Below are 23,931 nucleotides of genomic sequence, written 5' to 3' on the forward strand. Positions count from 1 at the left end.
GCCGCTTCCCCGCAGCCTAAAAAGCCGCGGATCAGGGCCTCAGCGGCTGCCGTTCTGGCAGCTGAGGCCCCGATACACAAGGGAAAGGGGCGGGTACAGCCCGCCCCAAATCGGCGGTCTGTAACCCGCCAAAATAAATAAAGTTCTCTAAATGTGCTGCAATCAGACACTTTCAGGCTAAGAAGGAAGCATGAATATACCTCAGTTAAAGAAATACATGTTTTACTGGGCATTACTTCTTTCACAGGATGTTTGATACTGCAGTGGCAGAAAACACATGGATAGAATAGGAATATGTTCCTACTCCACAAAAAAGAACAGCAGTTCAATGTGTTCAGCAAACGTTCTATTCAAAACATAACAATATTTACATGTGAAATGAAACAGCTAAGCTGTGCATAAGTAAATAACATTTTGAACTCTCTAGAGACTCTTAATTCCCCCAGGGTTGATTTTTTTTTTCTTTCATCAACATCCTCTTTTTTGTGATTTCCATTTTGGTAACCAAAATTACAGATGTATGCCTTTTAAAAACACAAATTCATAGAATTTGAAGTGGCCTTATGGGCAATTGAGTCCAGGATCTCCAGCTAAAGCATCCCCAGCAATTAGCTGCCCAGTCTCTTAATGAAGGGTCCGGAGAAGGAAACCCACCATCGCTCCAGGCAATTGTTCCATTGCTGAACTGTTTTTACTGCCAAGAAATTCCTTCTGATGTTCAGTTGAAATTTACAGTCCTGTAACATAAAAGCATTTTTAAGTTAAAAGATTTTACTTTTTTATAATCTGCTTTTAACATAGATCTTTGTTCTGCTCTTTCAGGAAATACTGGGAACACATTCAAGATCGAGCCAGTTCTAGGCATCATCACTGTACTGAAGGAACCAGACCTAACTACCATGAACCAGTTTGTTCTGTCAGTCAAAGTGTCTGATCAGGGATCACCACCACTATCAGCCACAGCCATTGTCCGCATATTTGTCACAATGTCAGACAACTCTCATCCAAAATTCGCACACAAGGAATGGCAAGCTGAAGTGAATGAAAATGTTGACTTTGGAACTTCGGTTATCTTGGTGTCAGCAATCAGCCAATCTACACTAGTTTATGAGGTTAAGGATGGCAACACGGATGGAGCCTTTGCTATAAACCCCTACTCAGGAGTCATCACTAGTCAAAAGCCTCTTGATTATGAACGCACTTCCTCTTACCAGCTCATTGTGCAAGCCACAAACATGGCAGGGATGGCATCAAATGCTACAGTGAACATCCAGATTGTTGATGAAAATGACAACCCACCAATCTTCCTCTTCTTACAATATTCAGGCAGGATCAGTGAGGCTGCACCTGTAAACAGCATTGTCCGGAGCTTAGAAAACAACCCACTAGTGATACGAGCCATAGATGCAGATAGCAATCAAAATGCATTGCTTGTCTACCAGATTGTTGAATCCACTGCTAAAAAGTATTTTACAGTAGATTCCAGTACAGGAGCAATCAGAACTATTGCTGATTTAGATCATGAAACCTTTGCACATTTCCATTTTCACGTCCATGTTCGAGACAGTGGTAATCCGCAGCTTACTGCAGAAAGTCCAGTTGAAGTTACTATTGATGTAACGGATGTCAATGACAACCCTCCAGTTTTCAGCCAGGCTATGTTTGAGACTGTCTTGCTTCTGCCAACGTACATTGGAGTTGAGGTCCTTAAAGTGAAGGCTGCAGATCCAGATTCAGAAGTTCCAACTGAGATGACTTACAGCCTTATTGAAGGAAACACAGAGTACTTTCTAATTGATCCTATTTCAGGGGTTGTGACTATAAAAAACAATAGTCTTTCTAAAGATCATTATATGCTTATTACAAAAGTGTCTGATGGGAAATTCTACAGCACTGCCATAGTGACCATAATGGTCAAGGAAGCCATAGACAGTGGTCTCCACTTCACTCAAAGCCTATATTCTACATCCATCTCTGAAAATAGCACCAATATCACAAAAGTAGCAGTGGTCAGTGCAGTTGGAAACCGTCTGAATGAGCCCTTGAAGTATAGCATTTTAAATCCTGGGAGCAAATTCAAGATCAAATCCACCTTGGGTGTCATTCAAACTACTGGCATTCCATTTGACCGAGAAGAGCAGGAATTATATGAGTTAGTGGTTGAGGCTAGCCGTGAATTGGATCATCTTCGCGTAGCTAGAGTGGTAGTCAGAGTTCATATTGAAGATATCAATGACAATGCTCCAGTGTTTGTTGGACTTCCATACTATGCTGCTGTGCAAGTTGAAGCTGATCCTGGCACCCTGATATACCGAGTGACAGCCATTGACAAAGATAAGGGTGCAAATGGTGATGTTGCTTACCTGCTGAAAGAAGATTATGGGCATTTTGAAATTGACAGGCAGACTGGCAGTGTCACATTAAAAGCAGCCTTTAATTCTGACTTATCAAACATAGAGTATTTAATTATTGTCATTGCTAAAGATGGAGGCAATCCATCCTTGTCAGCATCTGTAGAATTGCCTATTACAATAGTTAACAAAGCGATGCCTGTTTTTGACAAGCCTTTCTATACAGCCTCTGTAAACGAAGACATAGAGATGCACACCCCAATTCTGAGCATCAATGCTACCAGTCCAGAAGGTCAAGGTATCATTTACATAATTGTAGACGGAGATCCCTATAATCAGTTCAACATTGATTTTGACACTGGAGTTCTCAGTGTCATCAGTCCATTAGACTATGAAGTAAACCCCATTTTCAAGCTGACAGTAAGAGCCAGTGATGCTCTCACTGGTGCCCGAGCTGAAGTCACAGTGGACTTAATTATCAATGATGTCAATGACAACGCTCCAGTTTTTGAGCACTTTGCCTATAATGCCACTTTGTCTGAAGCATCTTTGATTGGAACTCCTGTCTTGCAGGTTGTTGCTACTGATGCAGATTCTGAGAATAACAAAATTATCCAGTATCAGATAGTCCAGGATACCTTCAATAGCACAGATTATTTTCATATTGATGGCACCAGCGGTCTGATCCTGACAGCCCGTTTGCTAGACCATGAGCTGATGCAGCAATGCAGTTTAAAAGTGAGGGCAACTGATAATGGATTCCCACCACTGAGCAGTGAAGTCCTAGTTAGCATCTTTGTGACAGACATGAATGACAACCCTCCCATTTTTAATCAGCTGATATATGAATCGTATGTCAGTGAGCTTGCTCCTCGAGGTCATTTTGTGACTTGCGTCCAAGCCTCTGATGCAGACAGCTCTGATTTTGATAGACTAGAATATAGTATCTTGTCTGGAAATGACCGTACAAGTTTTGTGATGGACAGTAAGAGTGGTATCATCACTCTTTCGAACCATCGAAAGCAGAGAATGGAGTCAATGTACAGTTTGAATGTCTCTGTCTCAGATGGCTTGTTCACAAACACAGCCCAAGTCCATATTCGTATTCTTGGTGCTAACTTGTATAGCCCTGTGTTCTCGCAGAGTATTTATGTGGCAGAGGTTAGAGAAAATTCTCCCCCGGGAACGAAAGTAATACATGTAAAAGCAACAGATGGGGATTCAGGCATATATGGGCAAATAAGCTATTCAATCATAAATGATTTTGCCAAGGATCGTTTTTTAATTGATAACAATGGGCAGATCATAACAACGGAGAAACTTGATCGAGAAATCCCTTTAGAAGGTGATATCACCATATTTTTGAGAGCCCTTGATGGAGGGGGGAGAACCACATTCTGCACCGTACGAGTCATAGTTGTGGACGAGAATGACAATGCTCCCCAGTTTATGACGGTGGAATACAGGGCAAGTGTCAAAGCAGATGTTGGAAAAGGTCATTTGGTCACCCAGGTCCAAGCAGTAGATCCAGATGATGGGGCAAATGCAAGAATTGCCTATTCACTGTACAGCGAAGCTTCGGTTTCTGTTGCAGATCTCCTTGAAATTGACCCTGACAATGGATGGATGGTAACCAAGGGTAATTTTAACCAACTTAAAAACACGGTACTCTCCTTCTTTGTCAAAGCAGTTGATGGTGGCATTCCTGTAAAACACTCCCTTATTCCTGTGTATATTCATGTTTTACCTCCAGAAACCATCTTGCCTTCATTTTCTCAACCCCAGTATTCCTTTACAGTGTCAGAAGATACAGTTATCGGTAGCACCATTGATGTTCTGCATGTGCTGCCTAATCAGGGGGCCACCTATAGCACAGTGAATGGTGAACTGACAGAAAACAACAAGGATGGAGTTTTTGTTATAGAGCGAGATACTGGACTCATAAAACTGGATAAGAGGCTTGACCATGAGACAAATTCCGTCTTTCACTTTAAAGTCGCTGCAACCATTCAACTAGATAAGGTAGATGTTGTTTTAACAGTGGACGTGGACATTAAAGTTTTAGACATTAATGACAACAAGCCAGTGTTTGAGTCAGCCAGCTATGAAGCCATCATAATGGAAGGAATGCCAATAGGAACGAAACTTGTTCAGGTTAAAGCAACTGATGCAGACTGGGGGGGCAAATGGTCAAGTCACCTACTCTCTCTTGGCAGAAGCAGAGGCTGACAAAATCACAGAAGTGTTCACCATTGACAGCAACAGTGGCTGGATTAGCACCTTGAAAGACTTGGACCATGAGAAGAATCCCACTTTTGCCTTCACAGTAGTGTCTTCTGATCTGGGAGAAACCTTGTCCCTTTCATCAACCACGCTGATCTCTGTCACAGTGACAGACATTAATGACAATGGCCCAATATTTGAGCATGGTATGTACAGGGGTTCCGTGAAAGAGAGTGACTCTCCTGGTGAAGTCGTTGCTGTACTCAGCACGTGGGATGAGGATACATCTGACATCAACCGCCAAGTTAGCTACCATATTACAGGTAAGGCATTTCTCAGGGCTGGATCTCCAAAGGAAGGCAGGAGCTAAGCTCAGTGGTAGGGTACATGCTTTCCATGCTGAAAGTCCCATACCCAGTGTTTGACTTCTCCAGTTAAAAAGAATGCTGCATGGGAAAACTGGGCAAGACTGGGAAGCCAAGTACTCAGAGTCGACAGTGGCTGAACCTGCACTGCAGAAATAATACAATTTAACATTGCTTTAAGTTCTGTGGCTCATTGCTGCGGAATCCTGGGATTTGTAGTTTGTTGTGGCACCAGAGCTCTCTGACAGAGAAAGCTAAATGTCTCACAGAACTACAAACCCCATAATTTCATAGCACTAAGACTATATTTCTCTCTCTCTCTCTCTCTCTCTCTCTCTCTATATATATATATATATATAATTGTTTATTTATATACCGCTTTTCCTTGTAGATCAAAGCGGTGTACAGCATTTGAATAATGACCAATGTCATATTACAATATGAGCAAATTAAAAACGGTAATACAAATTTCAATTTTATATATATATATAATTTCATAGTACAGTCAGCCCTTCTTATACACGGATTTTTTATACACGGATTTAAGCATACACGGTTTGAAAATATTCCAAAAAAGTATAAATTTACCTTGATGTTCCATTTTTTATTAGGGACACCATTTTGCTATGTCATTATACTTAATGGGACTTGAGCATACACGGATTTTGTTATACACGGGGGATCTTGGAACCAAACCCCAGCGTATAACAAGGATCCACTGTACTGATGACTATATCAATCTATATAGTCTATAGACTATATCATACACTAAATTTCCAATGCTGACTAAGATTCTGGGATTTGTAGCCCAAATGTCTAATCTTACCTAGTTTGTATGAAGCAGTTTCATATGTCCTACTCCAGCCTGGTGTGATTCCTGGCACTAAGAATTTACAGATTAGATAGGGCTACTTACATACAAGAAACTGAAACAGGGCAGAGTGGTCAGCAATGAATAATGAGACTGGTAAACAAGGGAGCTGAAAGATTGCAAAGATCAGTAAACAGTGGGGATTGAGGAAATAATATTTTTAAATTTTAAGTCTAACTTTTTTATTTGTGCCTCACCTTTTCATCATCCCTGGAAATCATGGCAATTTAGAGCGGAAAAAATAACCGATGCAGATAAAAAATCACTTCCATAAAAATATGTTATGATTTAAACTATCAGTAGAATTAAAAGACATTTTAAAGCATATCAATTCAAAAGCAAGAAATAAGAATATGATTAAAAGCCCTTTCTCCATCAACAGTCTGTTCCCAAAAGCCTCTTGAAATAATAATAAAAAATCTGCTTAAAGGACTTCATGGAGTGATACAGTCTGTCTTCTCCTAGGAAGGGATTTGCAAATCTTGAGAGCAGTTACTAAGAAAGCCCATTCCTGCCATTTTAGCAGACATGACAGTGAGGAACAGAAAGCACCTTCTCTAAAGATCTCAAAGCCCAGGCAGACTCATGTGGAAGAATATGGTTCCTCATATAACCTGGACCTGGTCCATAGGGGGCTTTAACAGTGATGGTGAACCTTTTACGGACCGAGTGCCCAAACTGCAACCTAAAACCCACTTATTTATCACAAAGTGCCACATTCCTCTGTCTTTCTAGTAACAAACTCTGGTAAACTCTGTACTGGGGTGACAGAGCGTGTGCCCACAGAGAGGGCTCTGAGTGCCACCTCTGGCACATGTTACAGAGGTTCACCACCACTTGGACTTGTGCCTGGAAACAGACTGTTAGCCAGTAGAACTTTTGTAGCAAGGGAGTTGGGGATGATTTGGTTTTACAAGTGGAGAGCAAGCGTGGTGTAGTGTAGCAGTTTGAGTGTTGAACTATGGCATTGGAAAGTAGGGTTCAAACCCCAGCTCAGCAATGGAAACCCACTGTATGACCTTGGACAAGTCATAGTCTCTCAGCCTCACAGGATGGCAATGGCAAACCCTCTCTAAACAAATCTTGCCAAGAAAAGCCTAAGACAGCTTCACCTTAGGGTTGCCATAAGTCAGAAGTTACTTGAAGGCACACAACAACAACAACAACAACAATTAATCCATACTAAAGATTATAGGTTTGAACCAGATGCTTTACAATGTCTGAGGAAACTATTGTGTGACTTGTCCCACTGTGCAATACCATTTTCTGGCCATTTACAATAATAGCACCAAACATAACACAGAAAGCTCCCTGTATGATAAGCTGTGTCAGTGGCATGGAAGGGCATTTAGGTCTTTCACTGGTTTCAAAACAGTTAGGATCATATCACAATGCAAATCCACACTACCTCATTTTTTTTTCCAGGATGTCATTCAGTTATATGATTTAGTGCTTAGCACATTTTGCAAACTAAACAGGACACAGAGAGAAAGAAACATTTTTATGGGCCTTTTTAATTTACCAGATTCACACTTCATGCTGTGCTGCCATGTGACAGGCTATATAGCTAGTTGTGATTGATATATCAGCATGAAAAGGATTATAGTATTCTGCATTATTAGCCAGAGAAAATGAGCAACATTTGTTCTTCAGGATTAGATGAGGGGAAAAATTGGTAGGGGAGAATGCTATTTTATTTAATTAAAAGTGTTGTTTCCATTTCTAAATGGCAAGCCTCATTTAAAACATCCATTTCTAAAGTCCCATCTATTGGTGGAGAAGACTTGATGACCTCTATATATAAACAGATGCCAGATGATGGTAGTTGTGTACATTATTTTAACCTTTTTAAAGGTTGAAACTACAAATAACTTCTGCAGAGTCCCACTCTAGATAAATCACCTTTTCTTTCCATGTTATAACTTTGGGCTGCCTTTCATACTTACCATTTAATGGAGTCAAAACTTGGAAAAGTTACTTATTTAGACTAAAGGTGAGCTAGCATGGCCTACGCAGGAAACCCAGAGTTGCAATTTTTTTCTGCCTAGCCACAATGGCTGGGAATTATAGCCCAAGCAAGGAATTTTTCCAAGAGCTGAAAGACAGTAACACTTTGTGATGCACCAAGCTGAATGCAGACCAATAGTCATAGGTTTGGGCAAGCTCAGTGCTTGATAATACCAGCAGTCCAAACATGTAATAGAATAAGGAAGTCTGTGGAGCTTCCCTACTTGTGTCTGAGGGACACCACCTTTCTGTCTTTGATCCATCCTTCAGAATCCTGGGATTTGTAGTTTTGTGAGGCACCAGCATTCTTGGCAAAGAAGGCTAAAGGCCTTGTAAAAGTACAAATGCCAGGATTCCATAGGATGCAGCTATAGCACCTAAAGTGGTGTCAAACTGCATTATGTCCACAGTGTAGATGCACCTTTAGTGTGTCACAAGTATGGGGAAATCTGCCAGTTTCAGTTTTTCCTGCTTTTAGACCTCAAGTTCTTTCTACCCTGAATATGAAGATATTTGCAAAATTGCATAATTTGTTTTTCCAGAAACAAACAAATGAAATTCATTCCACCATCTACACCAGCCAAATCCAACTGTAATTCTCATCATGGAGAGGACAATTTTGTACCTGACTGCCATATGAGTGTTAAGATGAGAAAGTTGTCAATAGGAGAGAGTGTCAACATTAATACAGTGCTACAAGAGTGGCTGAATTCATAAGATTCAAACACAGACCTTTGAGTATTTAGCACTCAGAACTTTGGGCCTTGATCAATTCATCTCTCAATTTTACCCCTGTGTTAGTGTGAATATAGTTCTTTCCATCCCCAAACCCAAGTTCTTTCTATCTCAAGCATTTGCAGATTTTGGAAATTTTCTTACCAAAATTGGACTGAAATGAAATTCTCATATAACCTGAGTGATATGTTGTTCTTCAGACCTAAGATGCATATTGTGCTAGCTCAACAAGCTGCATGGTTTCAGCTGCTAGTTTGGGAAACCAAGAACTACTGTCCTGCTCAGTTACAATGTTGTAATAAGTATCTCTGAATAAATGAAGCTGCCATATATCAAAGTAGATCTTTGCTCTATCAAGCTCAGTGTTGCCTTACCTGAGTGCCAACCACACTCCATGTCTCCTGGTAAGGATCTTCCCCTTTACCTGGTAACTAAAATTCCAGACATTGTTTTCTCACAGGCTACCTCTTCAGTTTCTCGTGATGCTTAAACATCAGTCATTTTCAGCTTCCTTGAGGATTTGTTGACAGTTGTGGGACCTAAGGGTTCCTTCACACCATATAATACTAGGAAATATATCTAGCAGAGCAGAACAACATCCAGAATCCACAAAACTGTGTTACCTTTATTAGGCCAACAGAAATGCATAAAATATATGTCACAAGTTTTCAAAGCTCCACTGACTTCTTCATCAGGCAAAGATGTTAAAAATAATACAGAATAACAAATTGGATTATGTTAGTTACAGGCCTACATTCTGTCAAGGTGGTGGTGGCGGTGGCGGTGGCAGCAGCAGTGGCAGTGTCCTGAGTATGGAGGGATATCTATGCAGGGAGGCCATTCTTCTTTCTGGCCATGTGGCACTGGGAAACAAATATTTTAAAGTCTAGGAAATTCCATTAACAAAAAAAAAATACTCAAAACACCTCCAACTTGACAAAATGAACTCTCTGGCTGAATATTTTAAATTCTCTTTCCTAAACTACCAGTTCCAGGATTCCATAGGATGTTGCCAGGGTAGTTAAAATGGAAATGTAGCACTATAAATGTGTAAAATCATAGAATCATAGAGTTGGAAGAGACCACAAGGACCATCCAGTCCACCCCCCTGCCCTGCAGGAACCTTCCATTAAAGCATCCCCGATAGATGGCCATCCAGCCTCTGTTTAAAGACCTCTAAGGAAGGAGACTCCACTACACTCTGAGGAAGTGTGTTCCACTGTTGAACAGCCCTTATTGTCAGGAGATTCCCCCTAATGTTTAGGTGGAATCTCTTTTCCTGGAGCTTGCATCCATTGTTCCGGGTCCTGTTCTCCAGAGCAGCAGAAAACAAACCTGTTCCCTCCTCAATATGACATCCTTTCAAGTATTTAAACAGGGCTATCATATTACCTCTTAACCTTCTCTTCTCCAGGCTAAACAACCCCAGCTCCCTAAGTCGTTCCTCATAGGGCATGGTTTCCAGACTCTTCACCATTTTAGTCACCCTCCTTTGGACATGCTCCAGTTTCTCAACATCCTTTTTGAATTGTGGCGCCCAGAACTGGACACAATATTCCAGGTGGGGCCTGACCAAAGCAGAATACAGTGGCACTATTACTTCCCTTGATCTAGACACTATACGTCTATTGATACTGCCTAAACTTGCATTGTTGTGTGAAAGAGCCCTAAACTAAATTAATTTAAGAAGGAAGGGGATTTCAAGTGATTTGAGAAGTCCAATAGCATGGAATTTTCTTAAGGTTAGTCATTGGAAAAAGTGGGTACAGAGTAGGAGAGTAGCTAAATATAACACCAAATTGATAGATGTTGCTGGCAAAAATAATATGTTGAATTTCATATTAATTCCAAGAAGATGTCTCCAAACACGAGAGCATTGTGCAGACCCAAAGCAGAGAAAAGTAGAAACAAGTGGCAGATGGCTCTCCAAAATGGATAGAAATGTCACTATCCCACAAAAACATCTGCTTATCGCCATTAAACAAGTGTGGTTCCATGCCAAGGATGAGTCATATTGTGCATTTAAATGACAACTCATAACACAGCAGTTCTTAAGTCCCTTCTAGTGTAGTAATAAAGATACCAACAGAATGCTAAAGCTACACTCCAATCCCTGCTTGTTTGGAAGCAACACGAGTGCTACACTTGACATCATATATGGATCAGTGTGTGTGTCGTGTGTGTGTGTGTGCGCGCACGTGCACGACAAATACATAATGTGGAAATGTCATAAATGCCTATGGACTTGTACATGGGAACTCTGATCTGCTTGTGTTTCTCAAACAGATGTGCATGTGTGCTTTTAAAGGTGTTTTTTAAAGAAAAAATTCTCTTCCTTTCTCCCTCTCACTCTTCTGTTTCTCCCTATTTTTTCTTTTCTTTTTCTTTGGAAAGACTGAGAGCTAGCATAGTGGTATATGGACTGTAGATTTTGGGAGACCAAGGTTCAAATCCCTATTTAATCACTGGATGGTCTTGGGCAAGTCACACTGTCTCTACCTTAGAGGAAGGCAATGGAAAACCTCCTCAGAATAAATCTTGCCAAGAAGGTCTGTGATAGGTCTCCATTAGTTTGGAACAATTTAAGCACATGCAACAACAATATCTGGCAGGCCACACTTTACCTACGTCTTGCCTAATGATTCTGATTTCATGCACAAGTGTTTTCCACAGCAGTCAAAATATGTGGGGCTGCCTTGAATCCCATTCAGTCCAGTGGGACTTTCTTCCACGTAAAGTTTCAGGGAATTAAATTACAATGTTTTTTGTTTTGTTTTGTTTTGTTTTGTTAAAGAGCCCTCAGTTTTAAGGGTTAGGCTCCAACTCTCATTTCTACAGATGAATTCAGTTCTTAAATGGACTGTGTCACAGTTATTGAAACACCGTTAGGCATGAATTAGATACAGTGGATGTTCAAAGTACTACCAGCGTCAAGGGTGTTAATACATTCATGAGCATTTTCCTACCCAAAAACCCCCTAAAGTTTATTTATGTAAAAGTTAAACTATCTGAATCCATAAAGCCCTCCCTTTCTCTGTTATTACTCTTATTGTTGTTCTTATTAGTACTCCTGTTTTCATTATTATTATTATTACCTTTTGTTGTTGTGTACCTTCAAGTCGTTTCTGATTAATGGAAACCCTAAGGCCAACTTTTCTTGGCAGGATTTATTCAGATGGTGGTTTGCCTTTGCCTTCCTCTGAGGCTAAGAAAGTGTGACTTGCCCAAGGTCACCTAAAGGGTTTGTGTGGCTGAGCGGGGATTATCATCACCCTACTGACTTTTAATTTACAGATGGAGACACTCACAAAATTGTGAGCTGGACATTCTTTGTCCCAGACAACAGATTAGTGTGAATTTGGTTCATTTAAAATATATATATATGAACTTTGAACTAAAGAAAGCGCAGCTGCGATTGTGGAAATAAATAGTTGTCTGCTATGCATTATACTGCCTAGTTCCTTCCAGTATTGCTCTACAAACTGATGTACCTATTTATATGATTGCTTGTAGGAATTTGACATGGCGATCTTCTCCCTCATGATTGCGGGTTTAACATCAAGGATTGCTATAAGTGTGAAGCTGAACACTTGAGATGACTTGCTTCCTGATAGCAGTTTGGCAAAATGTCTCTTAAATAAATGATTTGCAGACTGTGGAGCAAGGAATTTTACATCTTGTAAAGCTTGATACATATCTAGCGATTTGTTGTCAATTTTGACCCTTGATTTAAACTTTTGTTCTCTGCATTTGTATCAAACTGTAAGCAACCTACCTTTTCCTTTGAAAAAGCTAACCAAATTGAACTGAAAGGTAAAAAAAAAAGTGCTAGCATAAATCAAAGCCAAATGCTTTCATATTGTTTGCTTAGAAAGCAGATACTAAAATAATGGATAGTTCACTATATTTCTTAAGATGCTTGGATGTACCAGTGGGACTGTGGGTTTTCAAAAACTTTACATGACTCTTTCAGGTTTGGGTGTGTTTTCTTCTAAAATTATTCTTTGCACCGGTAAAACATTCTAATCACAGTCTGTCCCAAAATGAGCTCATGTTGAAGACTCAAATGTTCCTGTGGGACCAATTCAAGTATTTTCTTTGCCAAACCCGTTCCTCATATTGAGGCTTGAAGGCTGCTCTGTAAATACAATCATGCAATAAACCATTTACTTAACAAAGTATGAGTAAGTGGATCACTGAATTAAAGCAGGAGGAGAGGGGATAATTAATGAGAACTGTGTTTGGTATACTCCAAGCAGTCTTTTAGATCTCTCCTCCATGGAAAGGCAACAATTACGAACAAGATGTGGAAAATCCATTTTAAACAAGAAGTGTAAAATCATATGACTGTACGGTGCTCTCAGGAGATCTCCGCTTTTTGGAAGACTATATTCTTCCTACCAGCATTTTTTATGGACACAACATTGAGTAAAAAATATTCCCATGATTAGCAGGTGATCCAGAAACAATATACTCTATGGATGTTATTGCATCAGTAAGTCAACACTTACCCATCATTGGGATTAATCATTGACCAAATTCCTGTAAGAATTTGAACAGTTTTGCTTCCTTCTTCAGTTCTGTTTTCACAGCTTCCACCATCATGAACTATATGTGATCCCAAGTATATTCAAAGCCATTTAATATATTTATTATGCATCCTTTCCCCAAGTATGTTAGAATTAAGTGTGCATAATTCCTCCTGCTTTTATCTGTGAAAGAAGGATGGATACCAAGTAGGGATGGACATTTTTACCTGTTTTATTTGTTCATGCAGGAACAAAGAATTCCCAAAGTTATCCAATCAGATCAATATTCTGAATGTTTCTATTCCTTTTTTTTTGGGGGGGGGGGTTGAATTTTGAGAGATTTTTGTGAAAAATTGCAAATAGCAGTGTTCTGTGCAGAAACCCTGCATTTTAATGAATTTTTTAAAGTTTCATAGAAAACTCCCATAGAATACTAAAAATTCACAGCAGTAGACTACTTTTTCTTCCAGTTGGATATCTCAATATTTTCTTTATTGGAGGGATGACAAATGTTTTGGAGTATTCTATGGTTCCCTAGTCTAAAACCCTCCAGTTAACCTCATGACTGGATCTTCTCACTGGAGTCTTGCCAATTTACATGTGTTTATGCAGCTTAGATCCCACTTTCCATTTCAACAGAGTACTCAAGAGTGGAAAAAGAGCCATGCTGGATCGTACCAAAGACCTGTCTAGTCTGGCGTTCTGCTCCCATTAGTTACCCATGGGAAGTCCACACAAGCTACACAACTTCACCTGCGTTCTCTTGTCTATAAAGCTTAGCAACTGATATACAGAGGTATAACAGCTCCAGTACTGTAGGGAATACATATAGTCATGACTAGTGGCCATGAATTGCGCTATCATCCATGTATTGGTCAAATTAGAACTTTTGAAATTGGTGGCCAACTTTATATCCTATATTTAAAAATTCCACAATTAAACTAGGCAAGATTGGCCCTTAATCGATCTTATCAACACAGTGGCTGCATATGCCACCTGGGTGTGACATAGAATGCAATATGAAATGCATGAGAAGTGCATACTTCCCCATGCACGATATAGGAGATATTCTCCCTGCAGTTGTCACATCTCATATCTAGAAGCCACTGTCACTACTAACAGGGTTTAATCCGCACTGCAGAAATAATGCAGTTTGACATCGCTTTAACTGTCCTGGCTCCAGCCTGTGGAGTCATGAGGTTTGTAGTTTGTTGTGGCACCAGAGCTTTTTGACACAGAAGGGTGAATATATCACAAAGCTACAAATCCCAGAATTCCATAGCATTGAATTGTGGCAGTTAAAGCAGTGTCAAACTACATTATTTCTGCAGTGCAGATTAGATCAAGGAACAACAATGCCATACACTCTTCCAATGTCATCCTTCCACTACATTTGTTACCAGTGTAGCATGGAAGAAGCAAGTATATCACAAAGGAAATATAAGAACGTTAATGTAGTAGTCTCGTAAGAACAATATTCTTACATCTGATTTAAATATTTTTAAAGTTTAAATTAGAGTCACAGCAACAACAAAAAGTTGCAATTGCAGGATTTCTGCATTTTAAACATATTTTGCATGTGCCTTATTAAAATGTGTTTTAAAGAAGTTTATTTTCAAACTGTAAATTCCCTGTCATGCAGCTGTGTCCAAGTTAGGTTCTTAACATTTACTGCAGAGGTGGGTGATTGTGGGTATTATTCAAACAAGAAGTAAACAAAAACAGAGAGAAATGCAGATTCTTCAGGCCTTTGGGCCTTTGAGGACGGTTGTTTTCGGAACGAATGCTTAGATGTTGTGATGCTCAAACAGAATGCAGGAAGAAAGCTTCTGACAGATTTTTAAAAGAATCTATTAATGTTTGCAGTCAGAAATCTTCCATTTAGTTTCAAATATCTGCAGTTAAAAAAATGAATTAATTGGAACACCCTTAAGACACTGAGCATGCCTAAATGTGTTTATGGGGAAATTAACTGCTCACCACAAAGTGAGGTCTGAAGAAGGACATACACAGTATTTGTGTTTTAGATACCTCTTTTTAATCTCAAGAATATATAAATTATTTTGAGTGGTTTATCTCTTGCTTTTCATTTTACATCTTGTCAAGGATGATTCATGAGAACATCTGAGGCACAGAATGCAAATGGCCAGTTGCTTGACTGAAGGCACTCCAGCCCAATGGTGAACTGTTTTGTCTGTGAACATCTGGAGACTTGGGCCCCATACAGACAGGCCAAAATAAAGCTGCTTCAGGCCACTTTGGAGGTATGCAATTTAAATGATGCATGCATCCTAAGAATACAGAAGCCATGCCAAAGCCACGATCCAGTCCTAAGGACTGGAGCGCAGCTTTGAAACAGCTTCTGGACTCTTAGGACGCATGCATCATTTAAACAGCATACCTCCAAAGTGGCCTGAAGCAGCTTTATTTTGGCCTGTCTGTATGGAGCCCAGTTGTGCCTTTTAGTACAACGCAGAGCCTAAAGGCTCCCTTGGTTGGGTAGGAATCATTCAGAGCCTGAGGTTGAGTCTGCACTGCAGAAATAATACAGTATGACACTATTTAATTACTATAGTTCAGTACTGTGGAATTCAGGAATTTGTAGTTTTGTGAGATATTTAACCCTCTACTCCAGAGAGCTCTTATATCACAACAAACCCCAGGATTCCATAAGATAGAGGCATGGCAGTTTAAGCAGTGTCAAGCTGCATTATTTCTACAGTGCAAATTCAGTCTGTGATGACTACTTCACTGCCCATAATGTATCATCTTATGAGGCAGCTATATAAAGACCTGTGGATTCCTTCTTCCGCTCCCACATACCTAGCCTCAATAATGGGTTCTGCTTATTAGAATTCAAGGGCATTGTTGGGCTTCCTAGAATGGTTAAGTGCTGAGAAGCATATGTAGCCATGTTGAAGTTGATTACCGTATACAATGGAAAAGTAGGCAGGCCGTTTTAAGAGTGGGGGGAAATAACCACAGAAATCCTTAATACTGTACAGTAGCACTGTTCTGGCACTACTTTTCATTTTCTGTATTTCCTAGTGTGTGAAATGAACATATTTTCTTTTCAGCTGCAGTATCTCTCCCTTGATTTTGTGATTTCATTTAGTGATATTAAAAAGTACAGGTTGAGTCTTCCTAATCCAAAATGCTTGGGACCAGAAGTGTTTTGGGTTTTGGTTTTTTAAAATTTTTATTTTATTTGTTTTGGAATTTTGGAATATTTGTACATGCATGATGAGATACCTTGAAGATGGGACCCAAGTCTAAACTTTAAATTCAGTTATGTTTCATATACACCTTACAAACCTAGCCTGAAGGTAGATTTATACATAATATAATAACTATTGAATAGTTTTGCGCATGAAACTAAGGCCCAGTACAGACGGGCAGGAAGGGGCAGTGAGACATCACCCCTTTCTGCCCCAGATGGAGGCTACAGCAGACAAATGCTGCACCCTCCGTGAGGCCTAAAAAGAACCCGCTCCTGGTGGGTTCTTTTTTGTGCCACGGGCTGAGCGCCATTGGCGCGGCTCACACACAACAATGACGCCTGTGTGGCACAGTGCTATTTGTATTCTGTAGCATGCTGTCATTGTTGTGCACCCTCTATGAATGGGGTGAGCAATTACAGCGCCCGGGCAGCGAGTGGAGGGTTGTGAAACAATCAGCCCTTACCCTGCCCACTGACTGGCGCTTTTTGCCCTTCTGTACCAGGCCTATGTTTGTGTACACTGAACCATCGGAAAGTAAAGATGTCACTGTCCTAACGACCTATGTGAACAATTTTCACTTTTTAGTATTTCAGGATTCCGGATAAGGGATACTCAACCTGTAGTATGACAAGGTTCAGTGCCACTATTTGATTTTCTTAGAAAGTTGAATCGGCTTCATCCAGTCTCCTCTTTGCTGGTTTTTTCTCTTGCATAAATTTGATCTAATTGCCTGCCGTATCTTTTAAGCTGCTCCTTAAACGACATCTCCTTTGGTCTACTTAAGACTTGTGTGTCTTTGAGTGTTCACTATACTCTAACCCCCACCCCACCCCCATCCTATATACTCACACCTGAATGAGAATTGTAATGAATACAAAAATAACATTGTGGTGTGATAAAAGCCTTCATTAAAGGATTCCTTAATGGAACCTGCTGCACTTCCTTGATTGCATAATCAACAGCTAATGAAATTGTCTTGGTAACAAGAATGAGGGGGGTTGTAGTACATCCTCTCTCGAGACTGAAGTGGAAAGACAATTGTGCTTTTGTGAAAGGGAGGCTATTGATTGCTCACAGTTTGAGTCTGATTGCCCTTATGGGGAGTTAAAGGAGGAGATCATCTCAAAACATGGCTTAAATGATTTTTATTGTCTTGGAAGGTTATCATTTTGACTCTCACATAAGAGAGAAAAGCACCTCAAGCTGCTGTCAACATAATCTCAGAAGGAGGAAGATGGCCACAGTTAGTGAAATAGTTCTTGGTTAGTCTACATTGTATTGGAAGTGCTAATGCAAGAAAAAATTCAGAAACCTGCAGAGGAGGGGACAGTGGGCTGGTTCAAAATGAAAAAAAGAGAAGTTGGAATTGCAAAGGACCCAGAGGAGATACAAAAGGGGGTCCCTGAATATTTTACAGTGATGTAGAAGACTGAATATTATCAGTTATAGCTTGTCTTCTTTTGAACGTGATCGCTCTAGAGGACAATGTTAGAGTGACATAAAAGATCTAGAAATATAAGTCCTAGAAAGATAGATGGAAGCATTAGGAACATAGGAAGCTACAGCCTGAAACACACAGTCCAAAAGAAGTGGCTTTCAGCCATTTGGGGAGTGTGGCATTGAGATAACGCATACCTCCAACATGCCCCAAAGCCAGTCTGACACCGAACTCTGGTCCTTTAAATTGGAGCAAAGAGGAGCTGAGATAATCTGGCTCCTGGCGGCACACATTGGGGCCCATGGTGACAGCCTGTTTTGGGAGTGGGCCATGCAGGAGGGAATAAGGATCTAAAATAGATTGAAATGTCCTCTCCCAGGCAGAAAATAGTGAGTGGGCTGTACTGAACTGGATAAGAACTTAATGGACTCATAAAAGTTTAAATGACAGAAGACAATTGCAATCCCATTGCTTAATCAAGGCTGAAATGGATCTCTTGAATTCACTCTTGAATGGCAAGTCATCACACAAGTAAATCCATTTGATTCAATGGGTCTGTTCTTGTCAGCGGTAGGGATGTACTTTATTAATTTTCTTCTCCAACAAAGCAGCACGTACTTTATGCAATTTTCTTCATTCTGCATAAATGTATTTGAAATTCATGCAGTTTCAGTGCCTATTAGCAGTTTGGGACTTATTTTGCAGAATATTTGCATATGTTTTTTTTCCTTTGAAAACAATTACTGTGAAGTAAACAGCATTTTATGCACAAAAATAATATATCTGCACATAAATGTTGTTTTCATTACAGAAAACACTGCTTCCTGTGCAGACAATATTGTTTTCTGTGTAAATCAACAACGTGCAAATTTTGCTCAGTATATGTCCCAAATTACAGTAATATCTTTTTAGGAAACACCTTTTCTGTGAAAATAAAAATCCTTCTTCATAAAAATATTATTTTCTACCAGAAGATGATGTTTTCTATGCAGAGAAATGTTGTTTTCTGCATAAAACAAGCATATGCAAATTTTGAACACAATTGTCTCAAACTGCAAAGAACCTTGTCAACCAGAATTCTTCTCATCAAGGTTTCTCAACACTCAACAAACATGTTTTCCAACCATATGGGGGAATATTTTCAAATATTATTTCTGGCCCTAGTCAGGACTAATAGTAGGATTTAGATCCATGTGTGTTAGAAGGACCTGAAAATTTAGATTTAGATTCCCCCCCCTCCCGAATTAGATTTTGAAGTACTGTCTTCCTTTCCACTCCAGCATCATCTCTAGTCTCTTCCTACAGCACTTCAGCCACCCTTCCTTCCTTTACTTGCTCAAGTGGTGGCGGCATGAACAACCCTTGGGAGAACTACACATCTCACTAGTACTCAAGATAGCACAAAATATCTTCTCCTTTTCCTAATTGCCAGAATCCATCTTCAGGTGTCCATGGAAATCTATTTTCAGACGAAGCTATTCTGTGGACCTTTCAGCTCACAGTCATTATGCATTAATGTGGAAATAGCACATAACGTTTTTGTCTCTTTCCACAGGAGGAAATCCCAAAGGGAAGTTTGACCTTGGTCTGGTTCAGAGTGAGTGGAAGGTTTATGTGAAGAGACCATTAGATCGGGAAGAACAAGATGTCTACCTTCTGAATATTACAGCCACTGATGGGCTTTTTGTAACTCAGACTGCTGTGGAAGTGATCGTCACTGATGTGAATGATAACAGTCCTGTCTGTGATCAGGTTAGCTTTACTGTGTTTATTTGTTTGCCTGGCTATTGTATATATCTATCCCATCTTTCCCTTGGCAAGCTCAAAACAGCCAGTGTCACAAGAGAACTCTTTCAATTTTGATTTCCCTACTTCTTCCCATTTTCCCACTCCACTCTCCACACACACAACATTCATCCTCTTTCTGAATCCTATGTTAGTTGTATTTGACAATCCCATGCAAATGCGTAGACATTCCTTCTCATATCTGGAAACAATACCATTATTTGCAAACAGTTTCCCCAAAAGTCATGTATCTTTCTGTGTTTTTTTATTAATGTAATTTTATGTACACCTTTCCCTTACATATACATTTTTGTACACATTATTGGAAGCTGCATCACAAAATTTGGAAAAACTCAAACAATGAAGCATTACTATATTTCAAACATGCAGTTCAGGATTTGGGAAGAACAGATTGGACAGGCTTGATTAAAATGTTAGTCCCTACTCACAACACATACTTATTTCAATGGACAGTTGTAGCGGACATAGGAACCATCTTATAGATAATTATTCATGTTGCTAGATTTGCTCTCTGCCTCGGCTGCCGTTAATTAAAATGTTGCAAAGGCAGAGGCAGTGATGACAAATGGAGACCTCCTCTTTTCCTTCCTCTTAACAATTGGCGGTTTTCTCTTGTGGCAGTAATAGCAGATAGAAAATTGCCTTATTCCAGGGGAGATCGTTTGCCCATGAAATCCAATACTGGCTACTCTGGTTGGCAGACCTTCTTCAGTGTCTCAGGCAGTATGAGATTCATGTACTATTATTTTTTCATGTATTACATTTTAGAATGAATAGAAGGTTTCCATTCCACTTTTCTATCAAATGATGCTCAAAGTGGCTAATGGCAATAATACAATGCTGGGTGCAATAAAGGCAAAACACAGTAAAATATTTAAATGCAAAGGTTTTTAAAAAGCAACAACATAAAAATGAAGTAGATAAATCAGTTTTTAAAAGGTAATTCATGGTTCATATTAAAATGTGAGGGATTAGACCCAGGAACATGGTCCAATCCTATCTGAGGAAATAGACAAAGATCCAAAACACAATGCAGAAATAATCCAGTTTGAGACCTCTTTAACTGCCCTGGCTCAATGCTAGGGAATACTGGGAACTGTAGTTTTGTGAGACATTTACCCATTTCTGTCAGAGAGCAGTGGTGCCACAATAAACTACAGTTCTTAGGATTTGCTAGCACTGAGCCAGGGCTGTTACAATGGTCTCAAACTGGATTATTTCTGCAGACTGTTTTGTCAACAAAAGATCATGCTAGAGTGTTCTTCATTCAGTCTCAAAAGTGGTACAAGATCACTTTCGTGGTTCTTTCTTAGATCACTAAGATAGCATAAAGATAAATATGTGAAACAAAAGCCATCACATTTCAAAGTCCATGCATGCTTTTCATTTCAGAACTGCTATTACATTCTAGTCTTTTCTTGTGATTTTTGTATCTCAAGGTAACATATATGGCATTATTTCCTGAGGACATTCCTCCCAACAAGATGATCCTTAAAATGGGTGCCAAAGATGCAGATATTGGATCCAGTGGTGAAATTCGATATTCGCTGTATGGCCCTGGGAATAATAAGTTTTTCTTAGATCCAGAAAGTGGTAAGACAAGCAGAATTTCCATGGTATGCATAGTTTTCACATGACCCATAGGAGTATAACATTGAATTGTTGAATCATAGACATTAGTTTCATGGAATGGGGATATGAAAAGCTGTCAAGTTTTAGTTTCAGTGCATTTTGTCTAACTCCCACTGTATACATAATTCTAGTCCCATCCCAGTTAAATATATCAGGTTACAAAATATTTTTGTCTTTCCAAATGGAAATATGTGCATATTTGTATTAAAGTATGAATTTTATATGCATTTTCCCCAGTGTATGCACTGTAACGGATCTTTCCCATTGGCTATAATTTGTGTTCTTCCCACATCTGCATTTTAGTTGTATACATTTATCAACTATTTGTGGGTTTGTACACATTTTTCTTCCCCAAAATGCATAGCAAGCCCTCAAAGTAAGTTGCACTGTGCACTAGGAGGTGTGAAATTAATTTTTCCCATATTTGGCATGAAAATGTCTTAAGTTATTTATGTGTACACTCATCCCTCCACATTCACTGGGTTTAGGGGCACAGGACCCCCATGAATGTGGAAAAAACACAAATAACAAAAACACTGTGTCTTTACTTGAGAGAACACCTCTCTAAGAATCTGTAGGTCCTCCAGTGCAACTCTGTGGTCAACATCTGCCAGACATTGACCATGGAATTGTACTAGAGGAGCTACAAATGCACAATGGAATGTTCTCTCTAGGTCCATCAGTGCGACCTTTGATTGAAGTTGACCATAGAGTTGTGCTGGAGGGCCTAGATATTCCTATAAAGAACATATTAATAAAATCTATGAATACAAAAGTCAAAGCCACAAATGTGGAAGGACGAGTTTAACTATTTCTGTCTTGCTGGAGAAACCCCATTCAGTCATTGTAAAAAATAGTGAAAATAAAGGAGGGACTCATGCTAGTTTAGTCAATCCATTGTCACCTTCTGTGCACAAAGAGCAATGGTTTGAATGTGAGAGCCTTTTCTAGTTAAAGAGGGTCTCCATGTGATCTAATGTTGTGCCATACGTCATGGATTTAGGCAGACACAAAGAAGACAAATAGCTTTATGGGTATGATAGTGCAGAAGCCGAATTGTCGTTAAAGACCACTGCACTTAATTATTTCATTGGGAGGTAGAAAAATGTCAATGAGTGCCTGTGAGTACAATGAGAATACTTCTGTCTGCCTGTTTTCTAATCCCTATCACTCTTCAATATTTTAAATCACAGTTCCATTTACTCTGTGTTGTACACATTTCCTCCTAAAAGCACACTTTTTTAAACAGAGCCTGGAGGTGTTACTGTACTTTTTTGGACCAGGGCTCTCAGAATCTTTAAGCTGGCCCAGCCATTGAGCATGGTGGCTGTGGATTCTGAGAATTGTAGTCCAATAAAAGTAACATCTCTACACTCTGTCAATATACACGTCACCTTGGGTCCGTGAACCTTAAAGGAAATGTGTCTTCTTACTACCAGATGTTGGGGAGCGTCCAGTAATGGCTAGTGGCCCCCATGTCAGTGGAGCTGTGGTTCCTTTGAGGATTTCAAAGGAGCTACCCAAGGTGCTGAACCATTTATGGGAATAGGTTTCAGGATCTTGGATAACTTTTTTGATGGTTTTACAAACCTAGAGTGGCACCACCTCATTGACATAAAAGCCAGCAGCTGGCACTGGGAACATCAGCAGGGGATTTATCATCTTCATCTCCTGCTTGGGAATTTCCCAAAGGTCAGCCAGTTTGTCACTCTCTGAAACAAGATAATCATACAGCCCAGCCTCTGGTCAAATCCATTGGGAGTCTTCTGTTCTTATGACCCCTAATCAGTAGTTTTTCAAGCACCAAGAATGTCAGTACATGTTTTCAGTGCACTACCATAATTGTTGAAAACACAACTGTTATGGCAAATTTCACATGTTACACAAGAACCATGGAAGGAAAGGAAAAATCCCAATGGTCTGCTTAAACAGCCAGAATAGCAAAGCATCTGTCTTCATTCCTTCTCCTTCTAAGTCTAAACCTGCTCTTCATATGATATTTTCTCCATACATGTTTAACAAGTAACATGATAGAGTGAATCCTTGCCTGACCCCTTTGCCTATTGGTAACCATTCTTTTTCTCTAAATTGTAACAGTAGTCTCTTGTCCCAAGTACAAATTTTTCATCCGGATTGTCAGATATATGTGGCACTCCTACTTCTTTAAGAGCATTCCATTGCTTTTTGTGATCTATGCAGTCAAAGGCTTTGCTGTAATCTATATAAAACACAAACTGATTTTCTTCTAGAATTCCTTTGTCTGCTCTATTAACCATTATATTGGAGGCAGCAAAAGACAGACTCTAGAAGATTGTTGTATGGGATGCTCAAGAGTTCCAGTGGGAAAGACTATCACCTCAAATCAGGCAGAAACATTTTGGTCAGCATAAGGGCCAACAGCTTGTGGGAAATTTGTTTTCTTTGAGCTTCTTCTGTTGCAAAGGGGAGAAAAATCATTGTAATACCATAATAATTGTAATAACAGTCTAAAATTCACAGGCAGACCATGCCTTTATTAGGATCAACTATAACTTCACAAAATGGGAAAGTATTCTAGTTCTGCAGAGCCATTCATCACAAAAAAATGCTAGGACAAAGGAAAAGTTAGAAACCCCCCCCCCCCCCAGAATTGTTTTGACTAGATATTTTAAGCTGTTGAGGTTCAGTCACAAGATGGAGACTGGAGGTTTAAAGGGTCAGTGATACACCAAAAGAAAGGAAGGAAGGAAGGAAGGAAGGAAGGAAGGAAGGAA

The 23,931-nt window shown here is 39.6% G+C and overlaps 1 protein-coding gene across 1 annotated transcript in view; it reads left to right on the forward strand.

Moving 5' to 3' along the window:
* The window catches only part of FAT3 (FAT atypical cadherin 3), a 643,096-nt gene that overhangs the window by 520,580 nt on the left and 98,585 nt on the right, over positions 1-23,931 (forward strand). Inside the window, 4 exon segments of the mRNA XM_042457261.1 lie at positions 823-4,529; positions 4,531-4,897; positions 19,296-19,492; positions 20,986-21,139. Of these exon segments, the coding sequence (XP_042313195.1) occupies positions 823-4,529; positions 4,531-4,897; positions 19,296-19,492; positions 20,986-21,139 (4,425 nt within the window).

Source organism: Sceloporus undulatus, chromosome 3, assembly GCF_019175285.1.
Source record: "Sceloporus undulatus isolate JIND9_A2432 ecotype Alabama chromosome 3, SceUnd_v1.1, whole genome shotgun sequence".
Lineage (NCBI taxonomy): Eukaryota > Metazoa > Chordata > Lepidosauria > Squamata > Phrynosomatidae > Sceloporus > Sceloporus undulatus.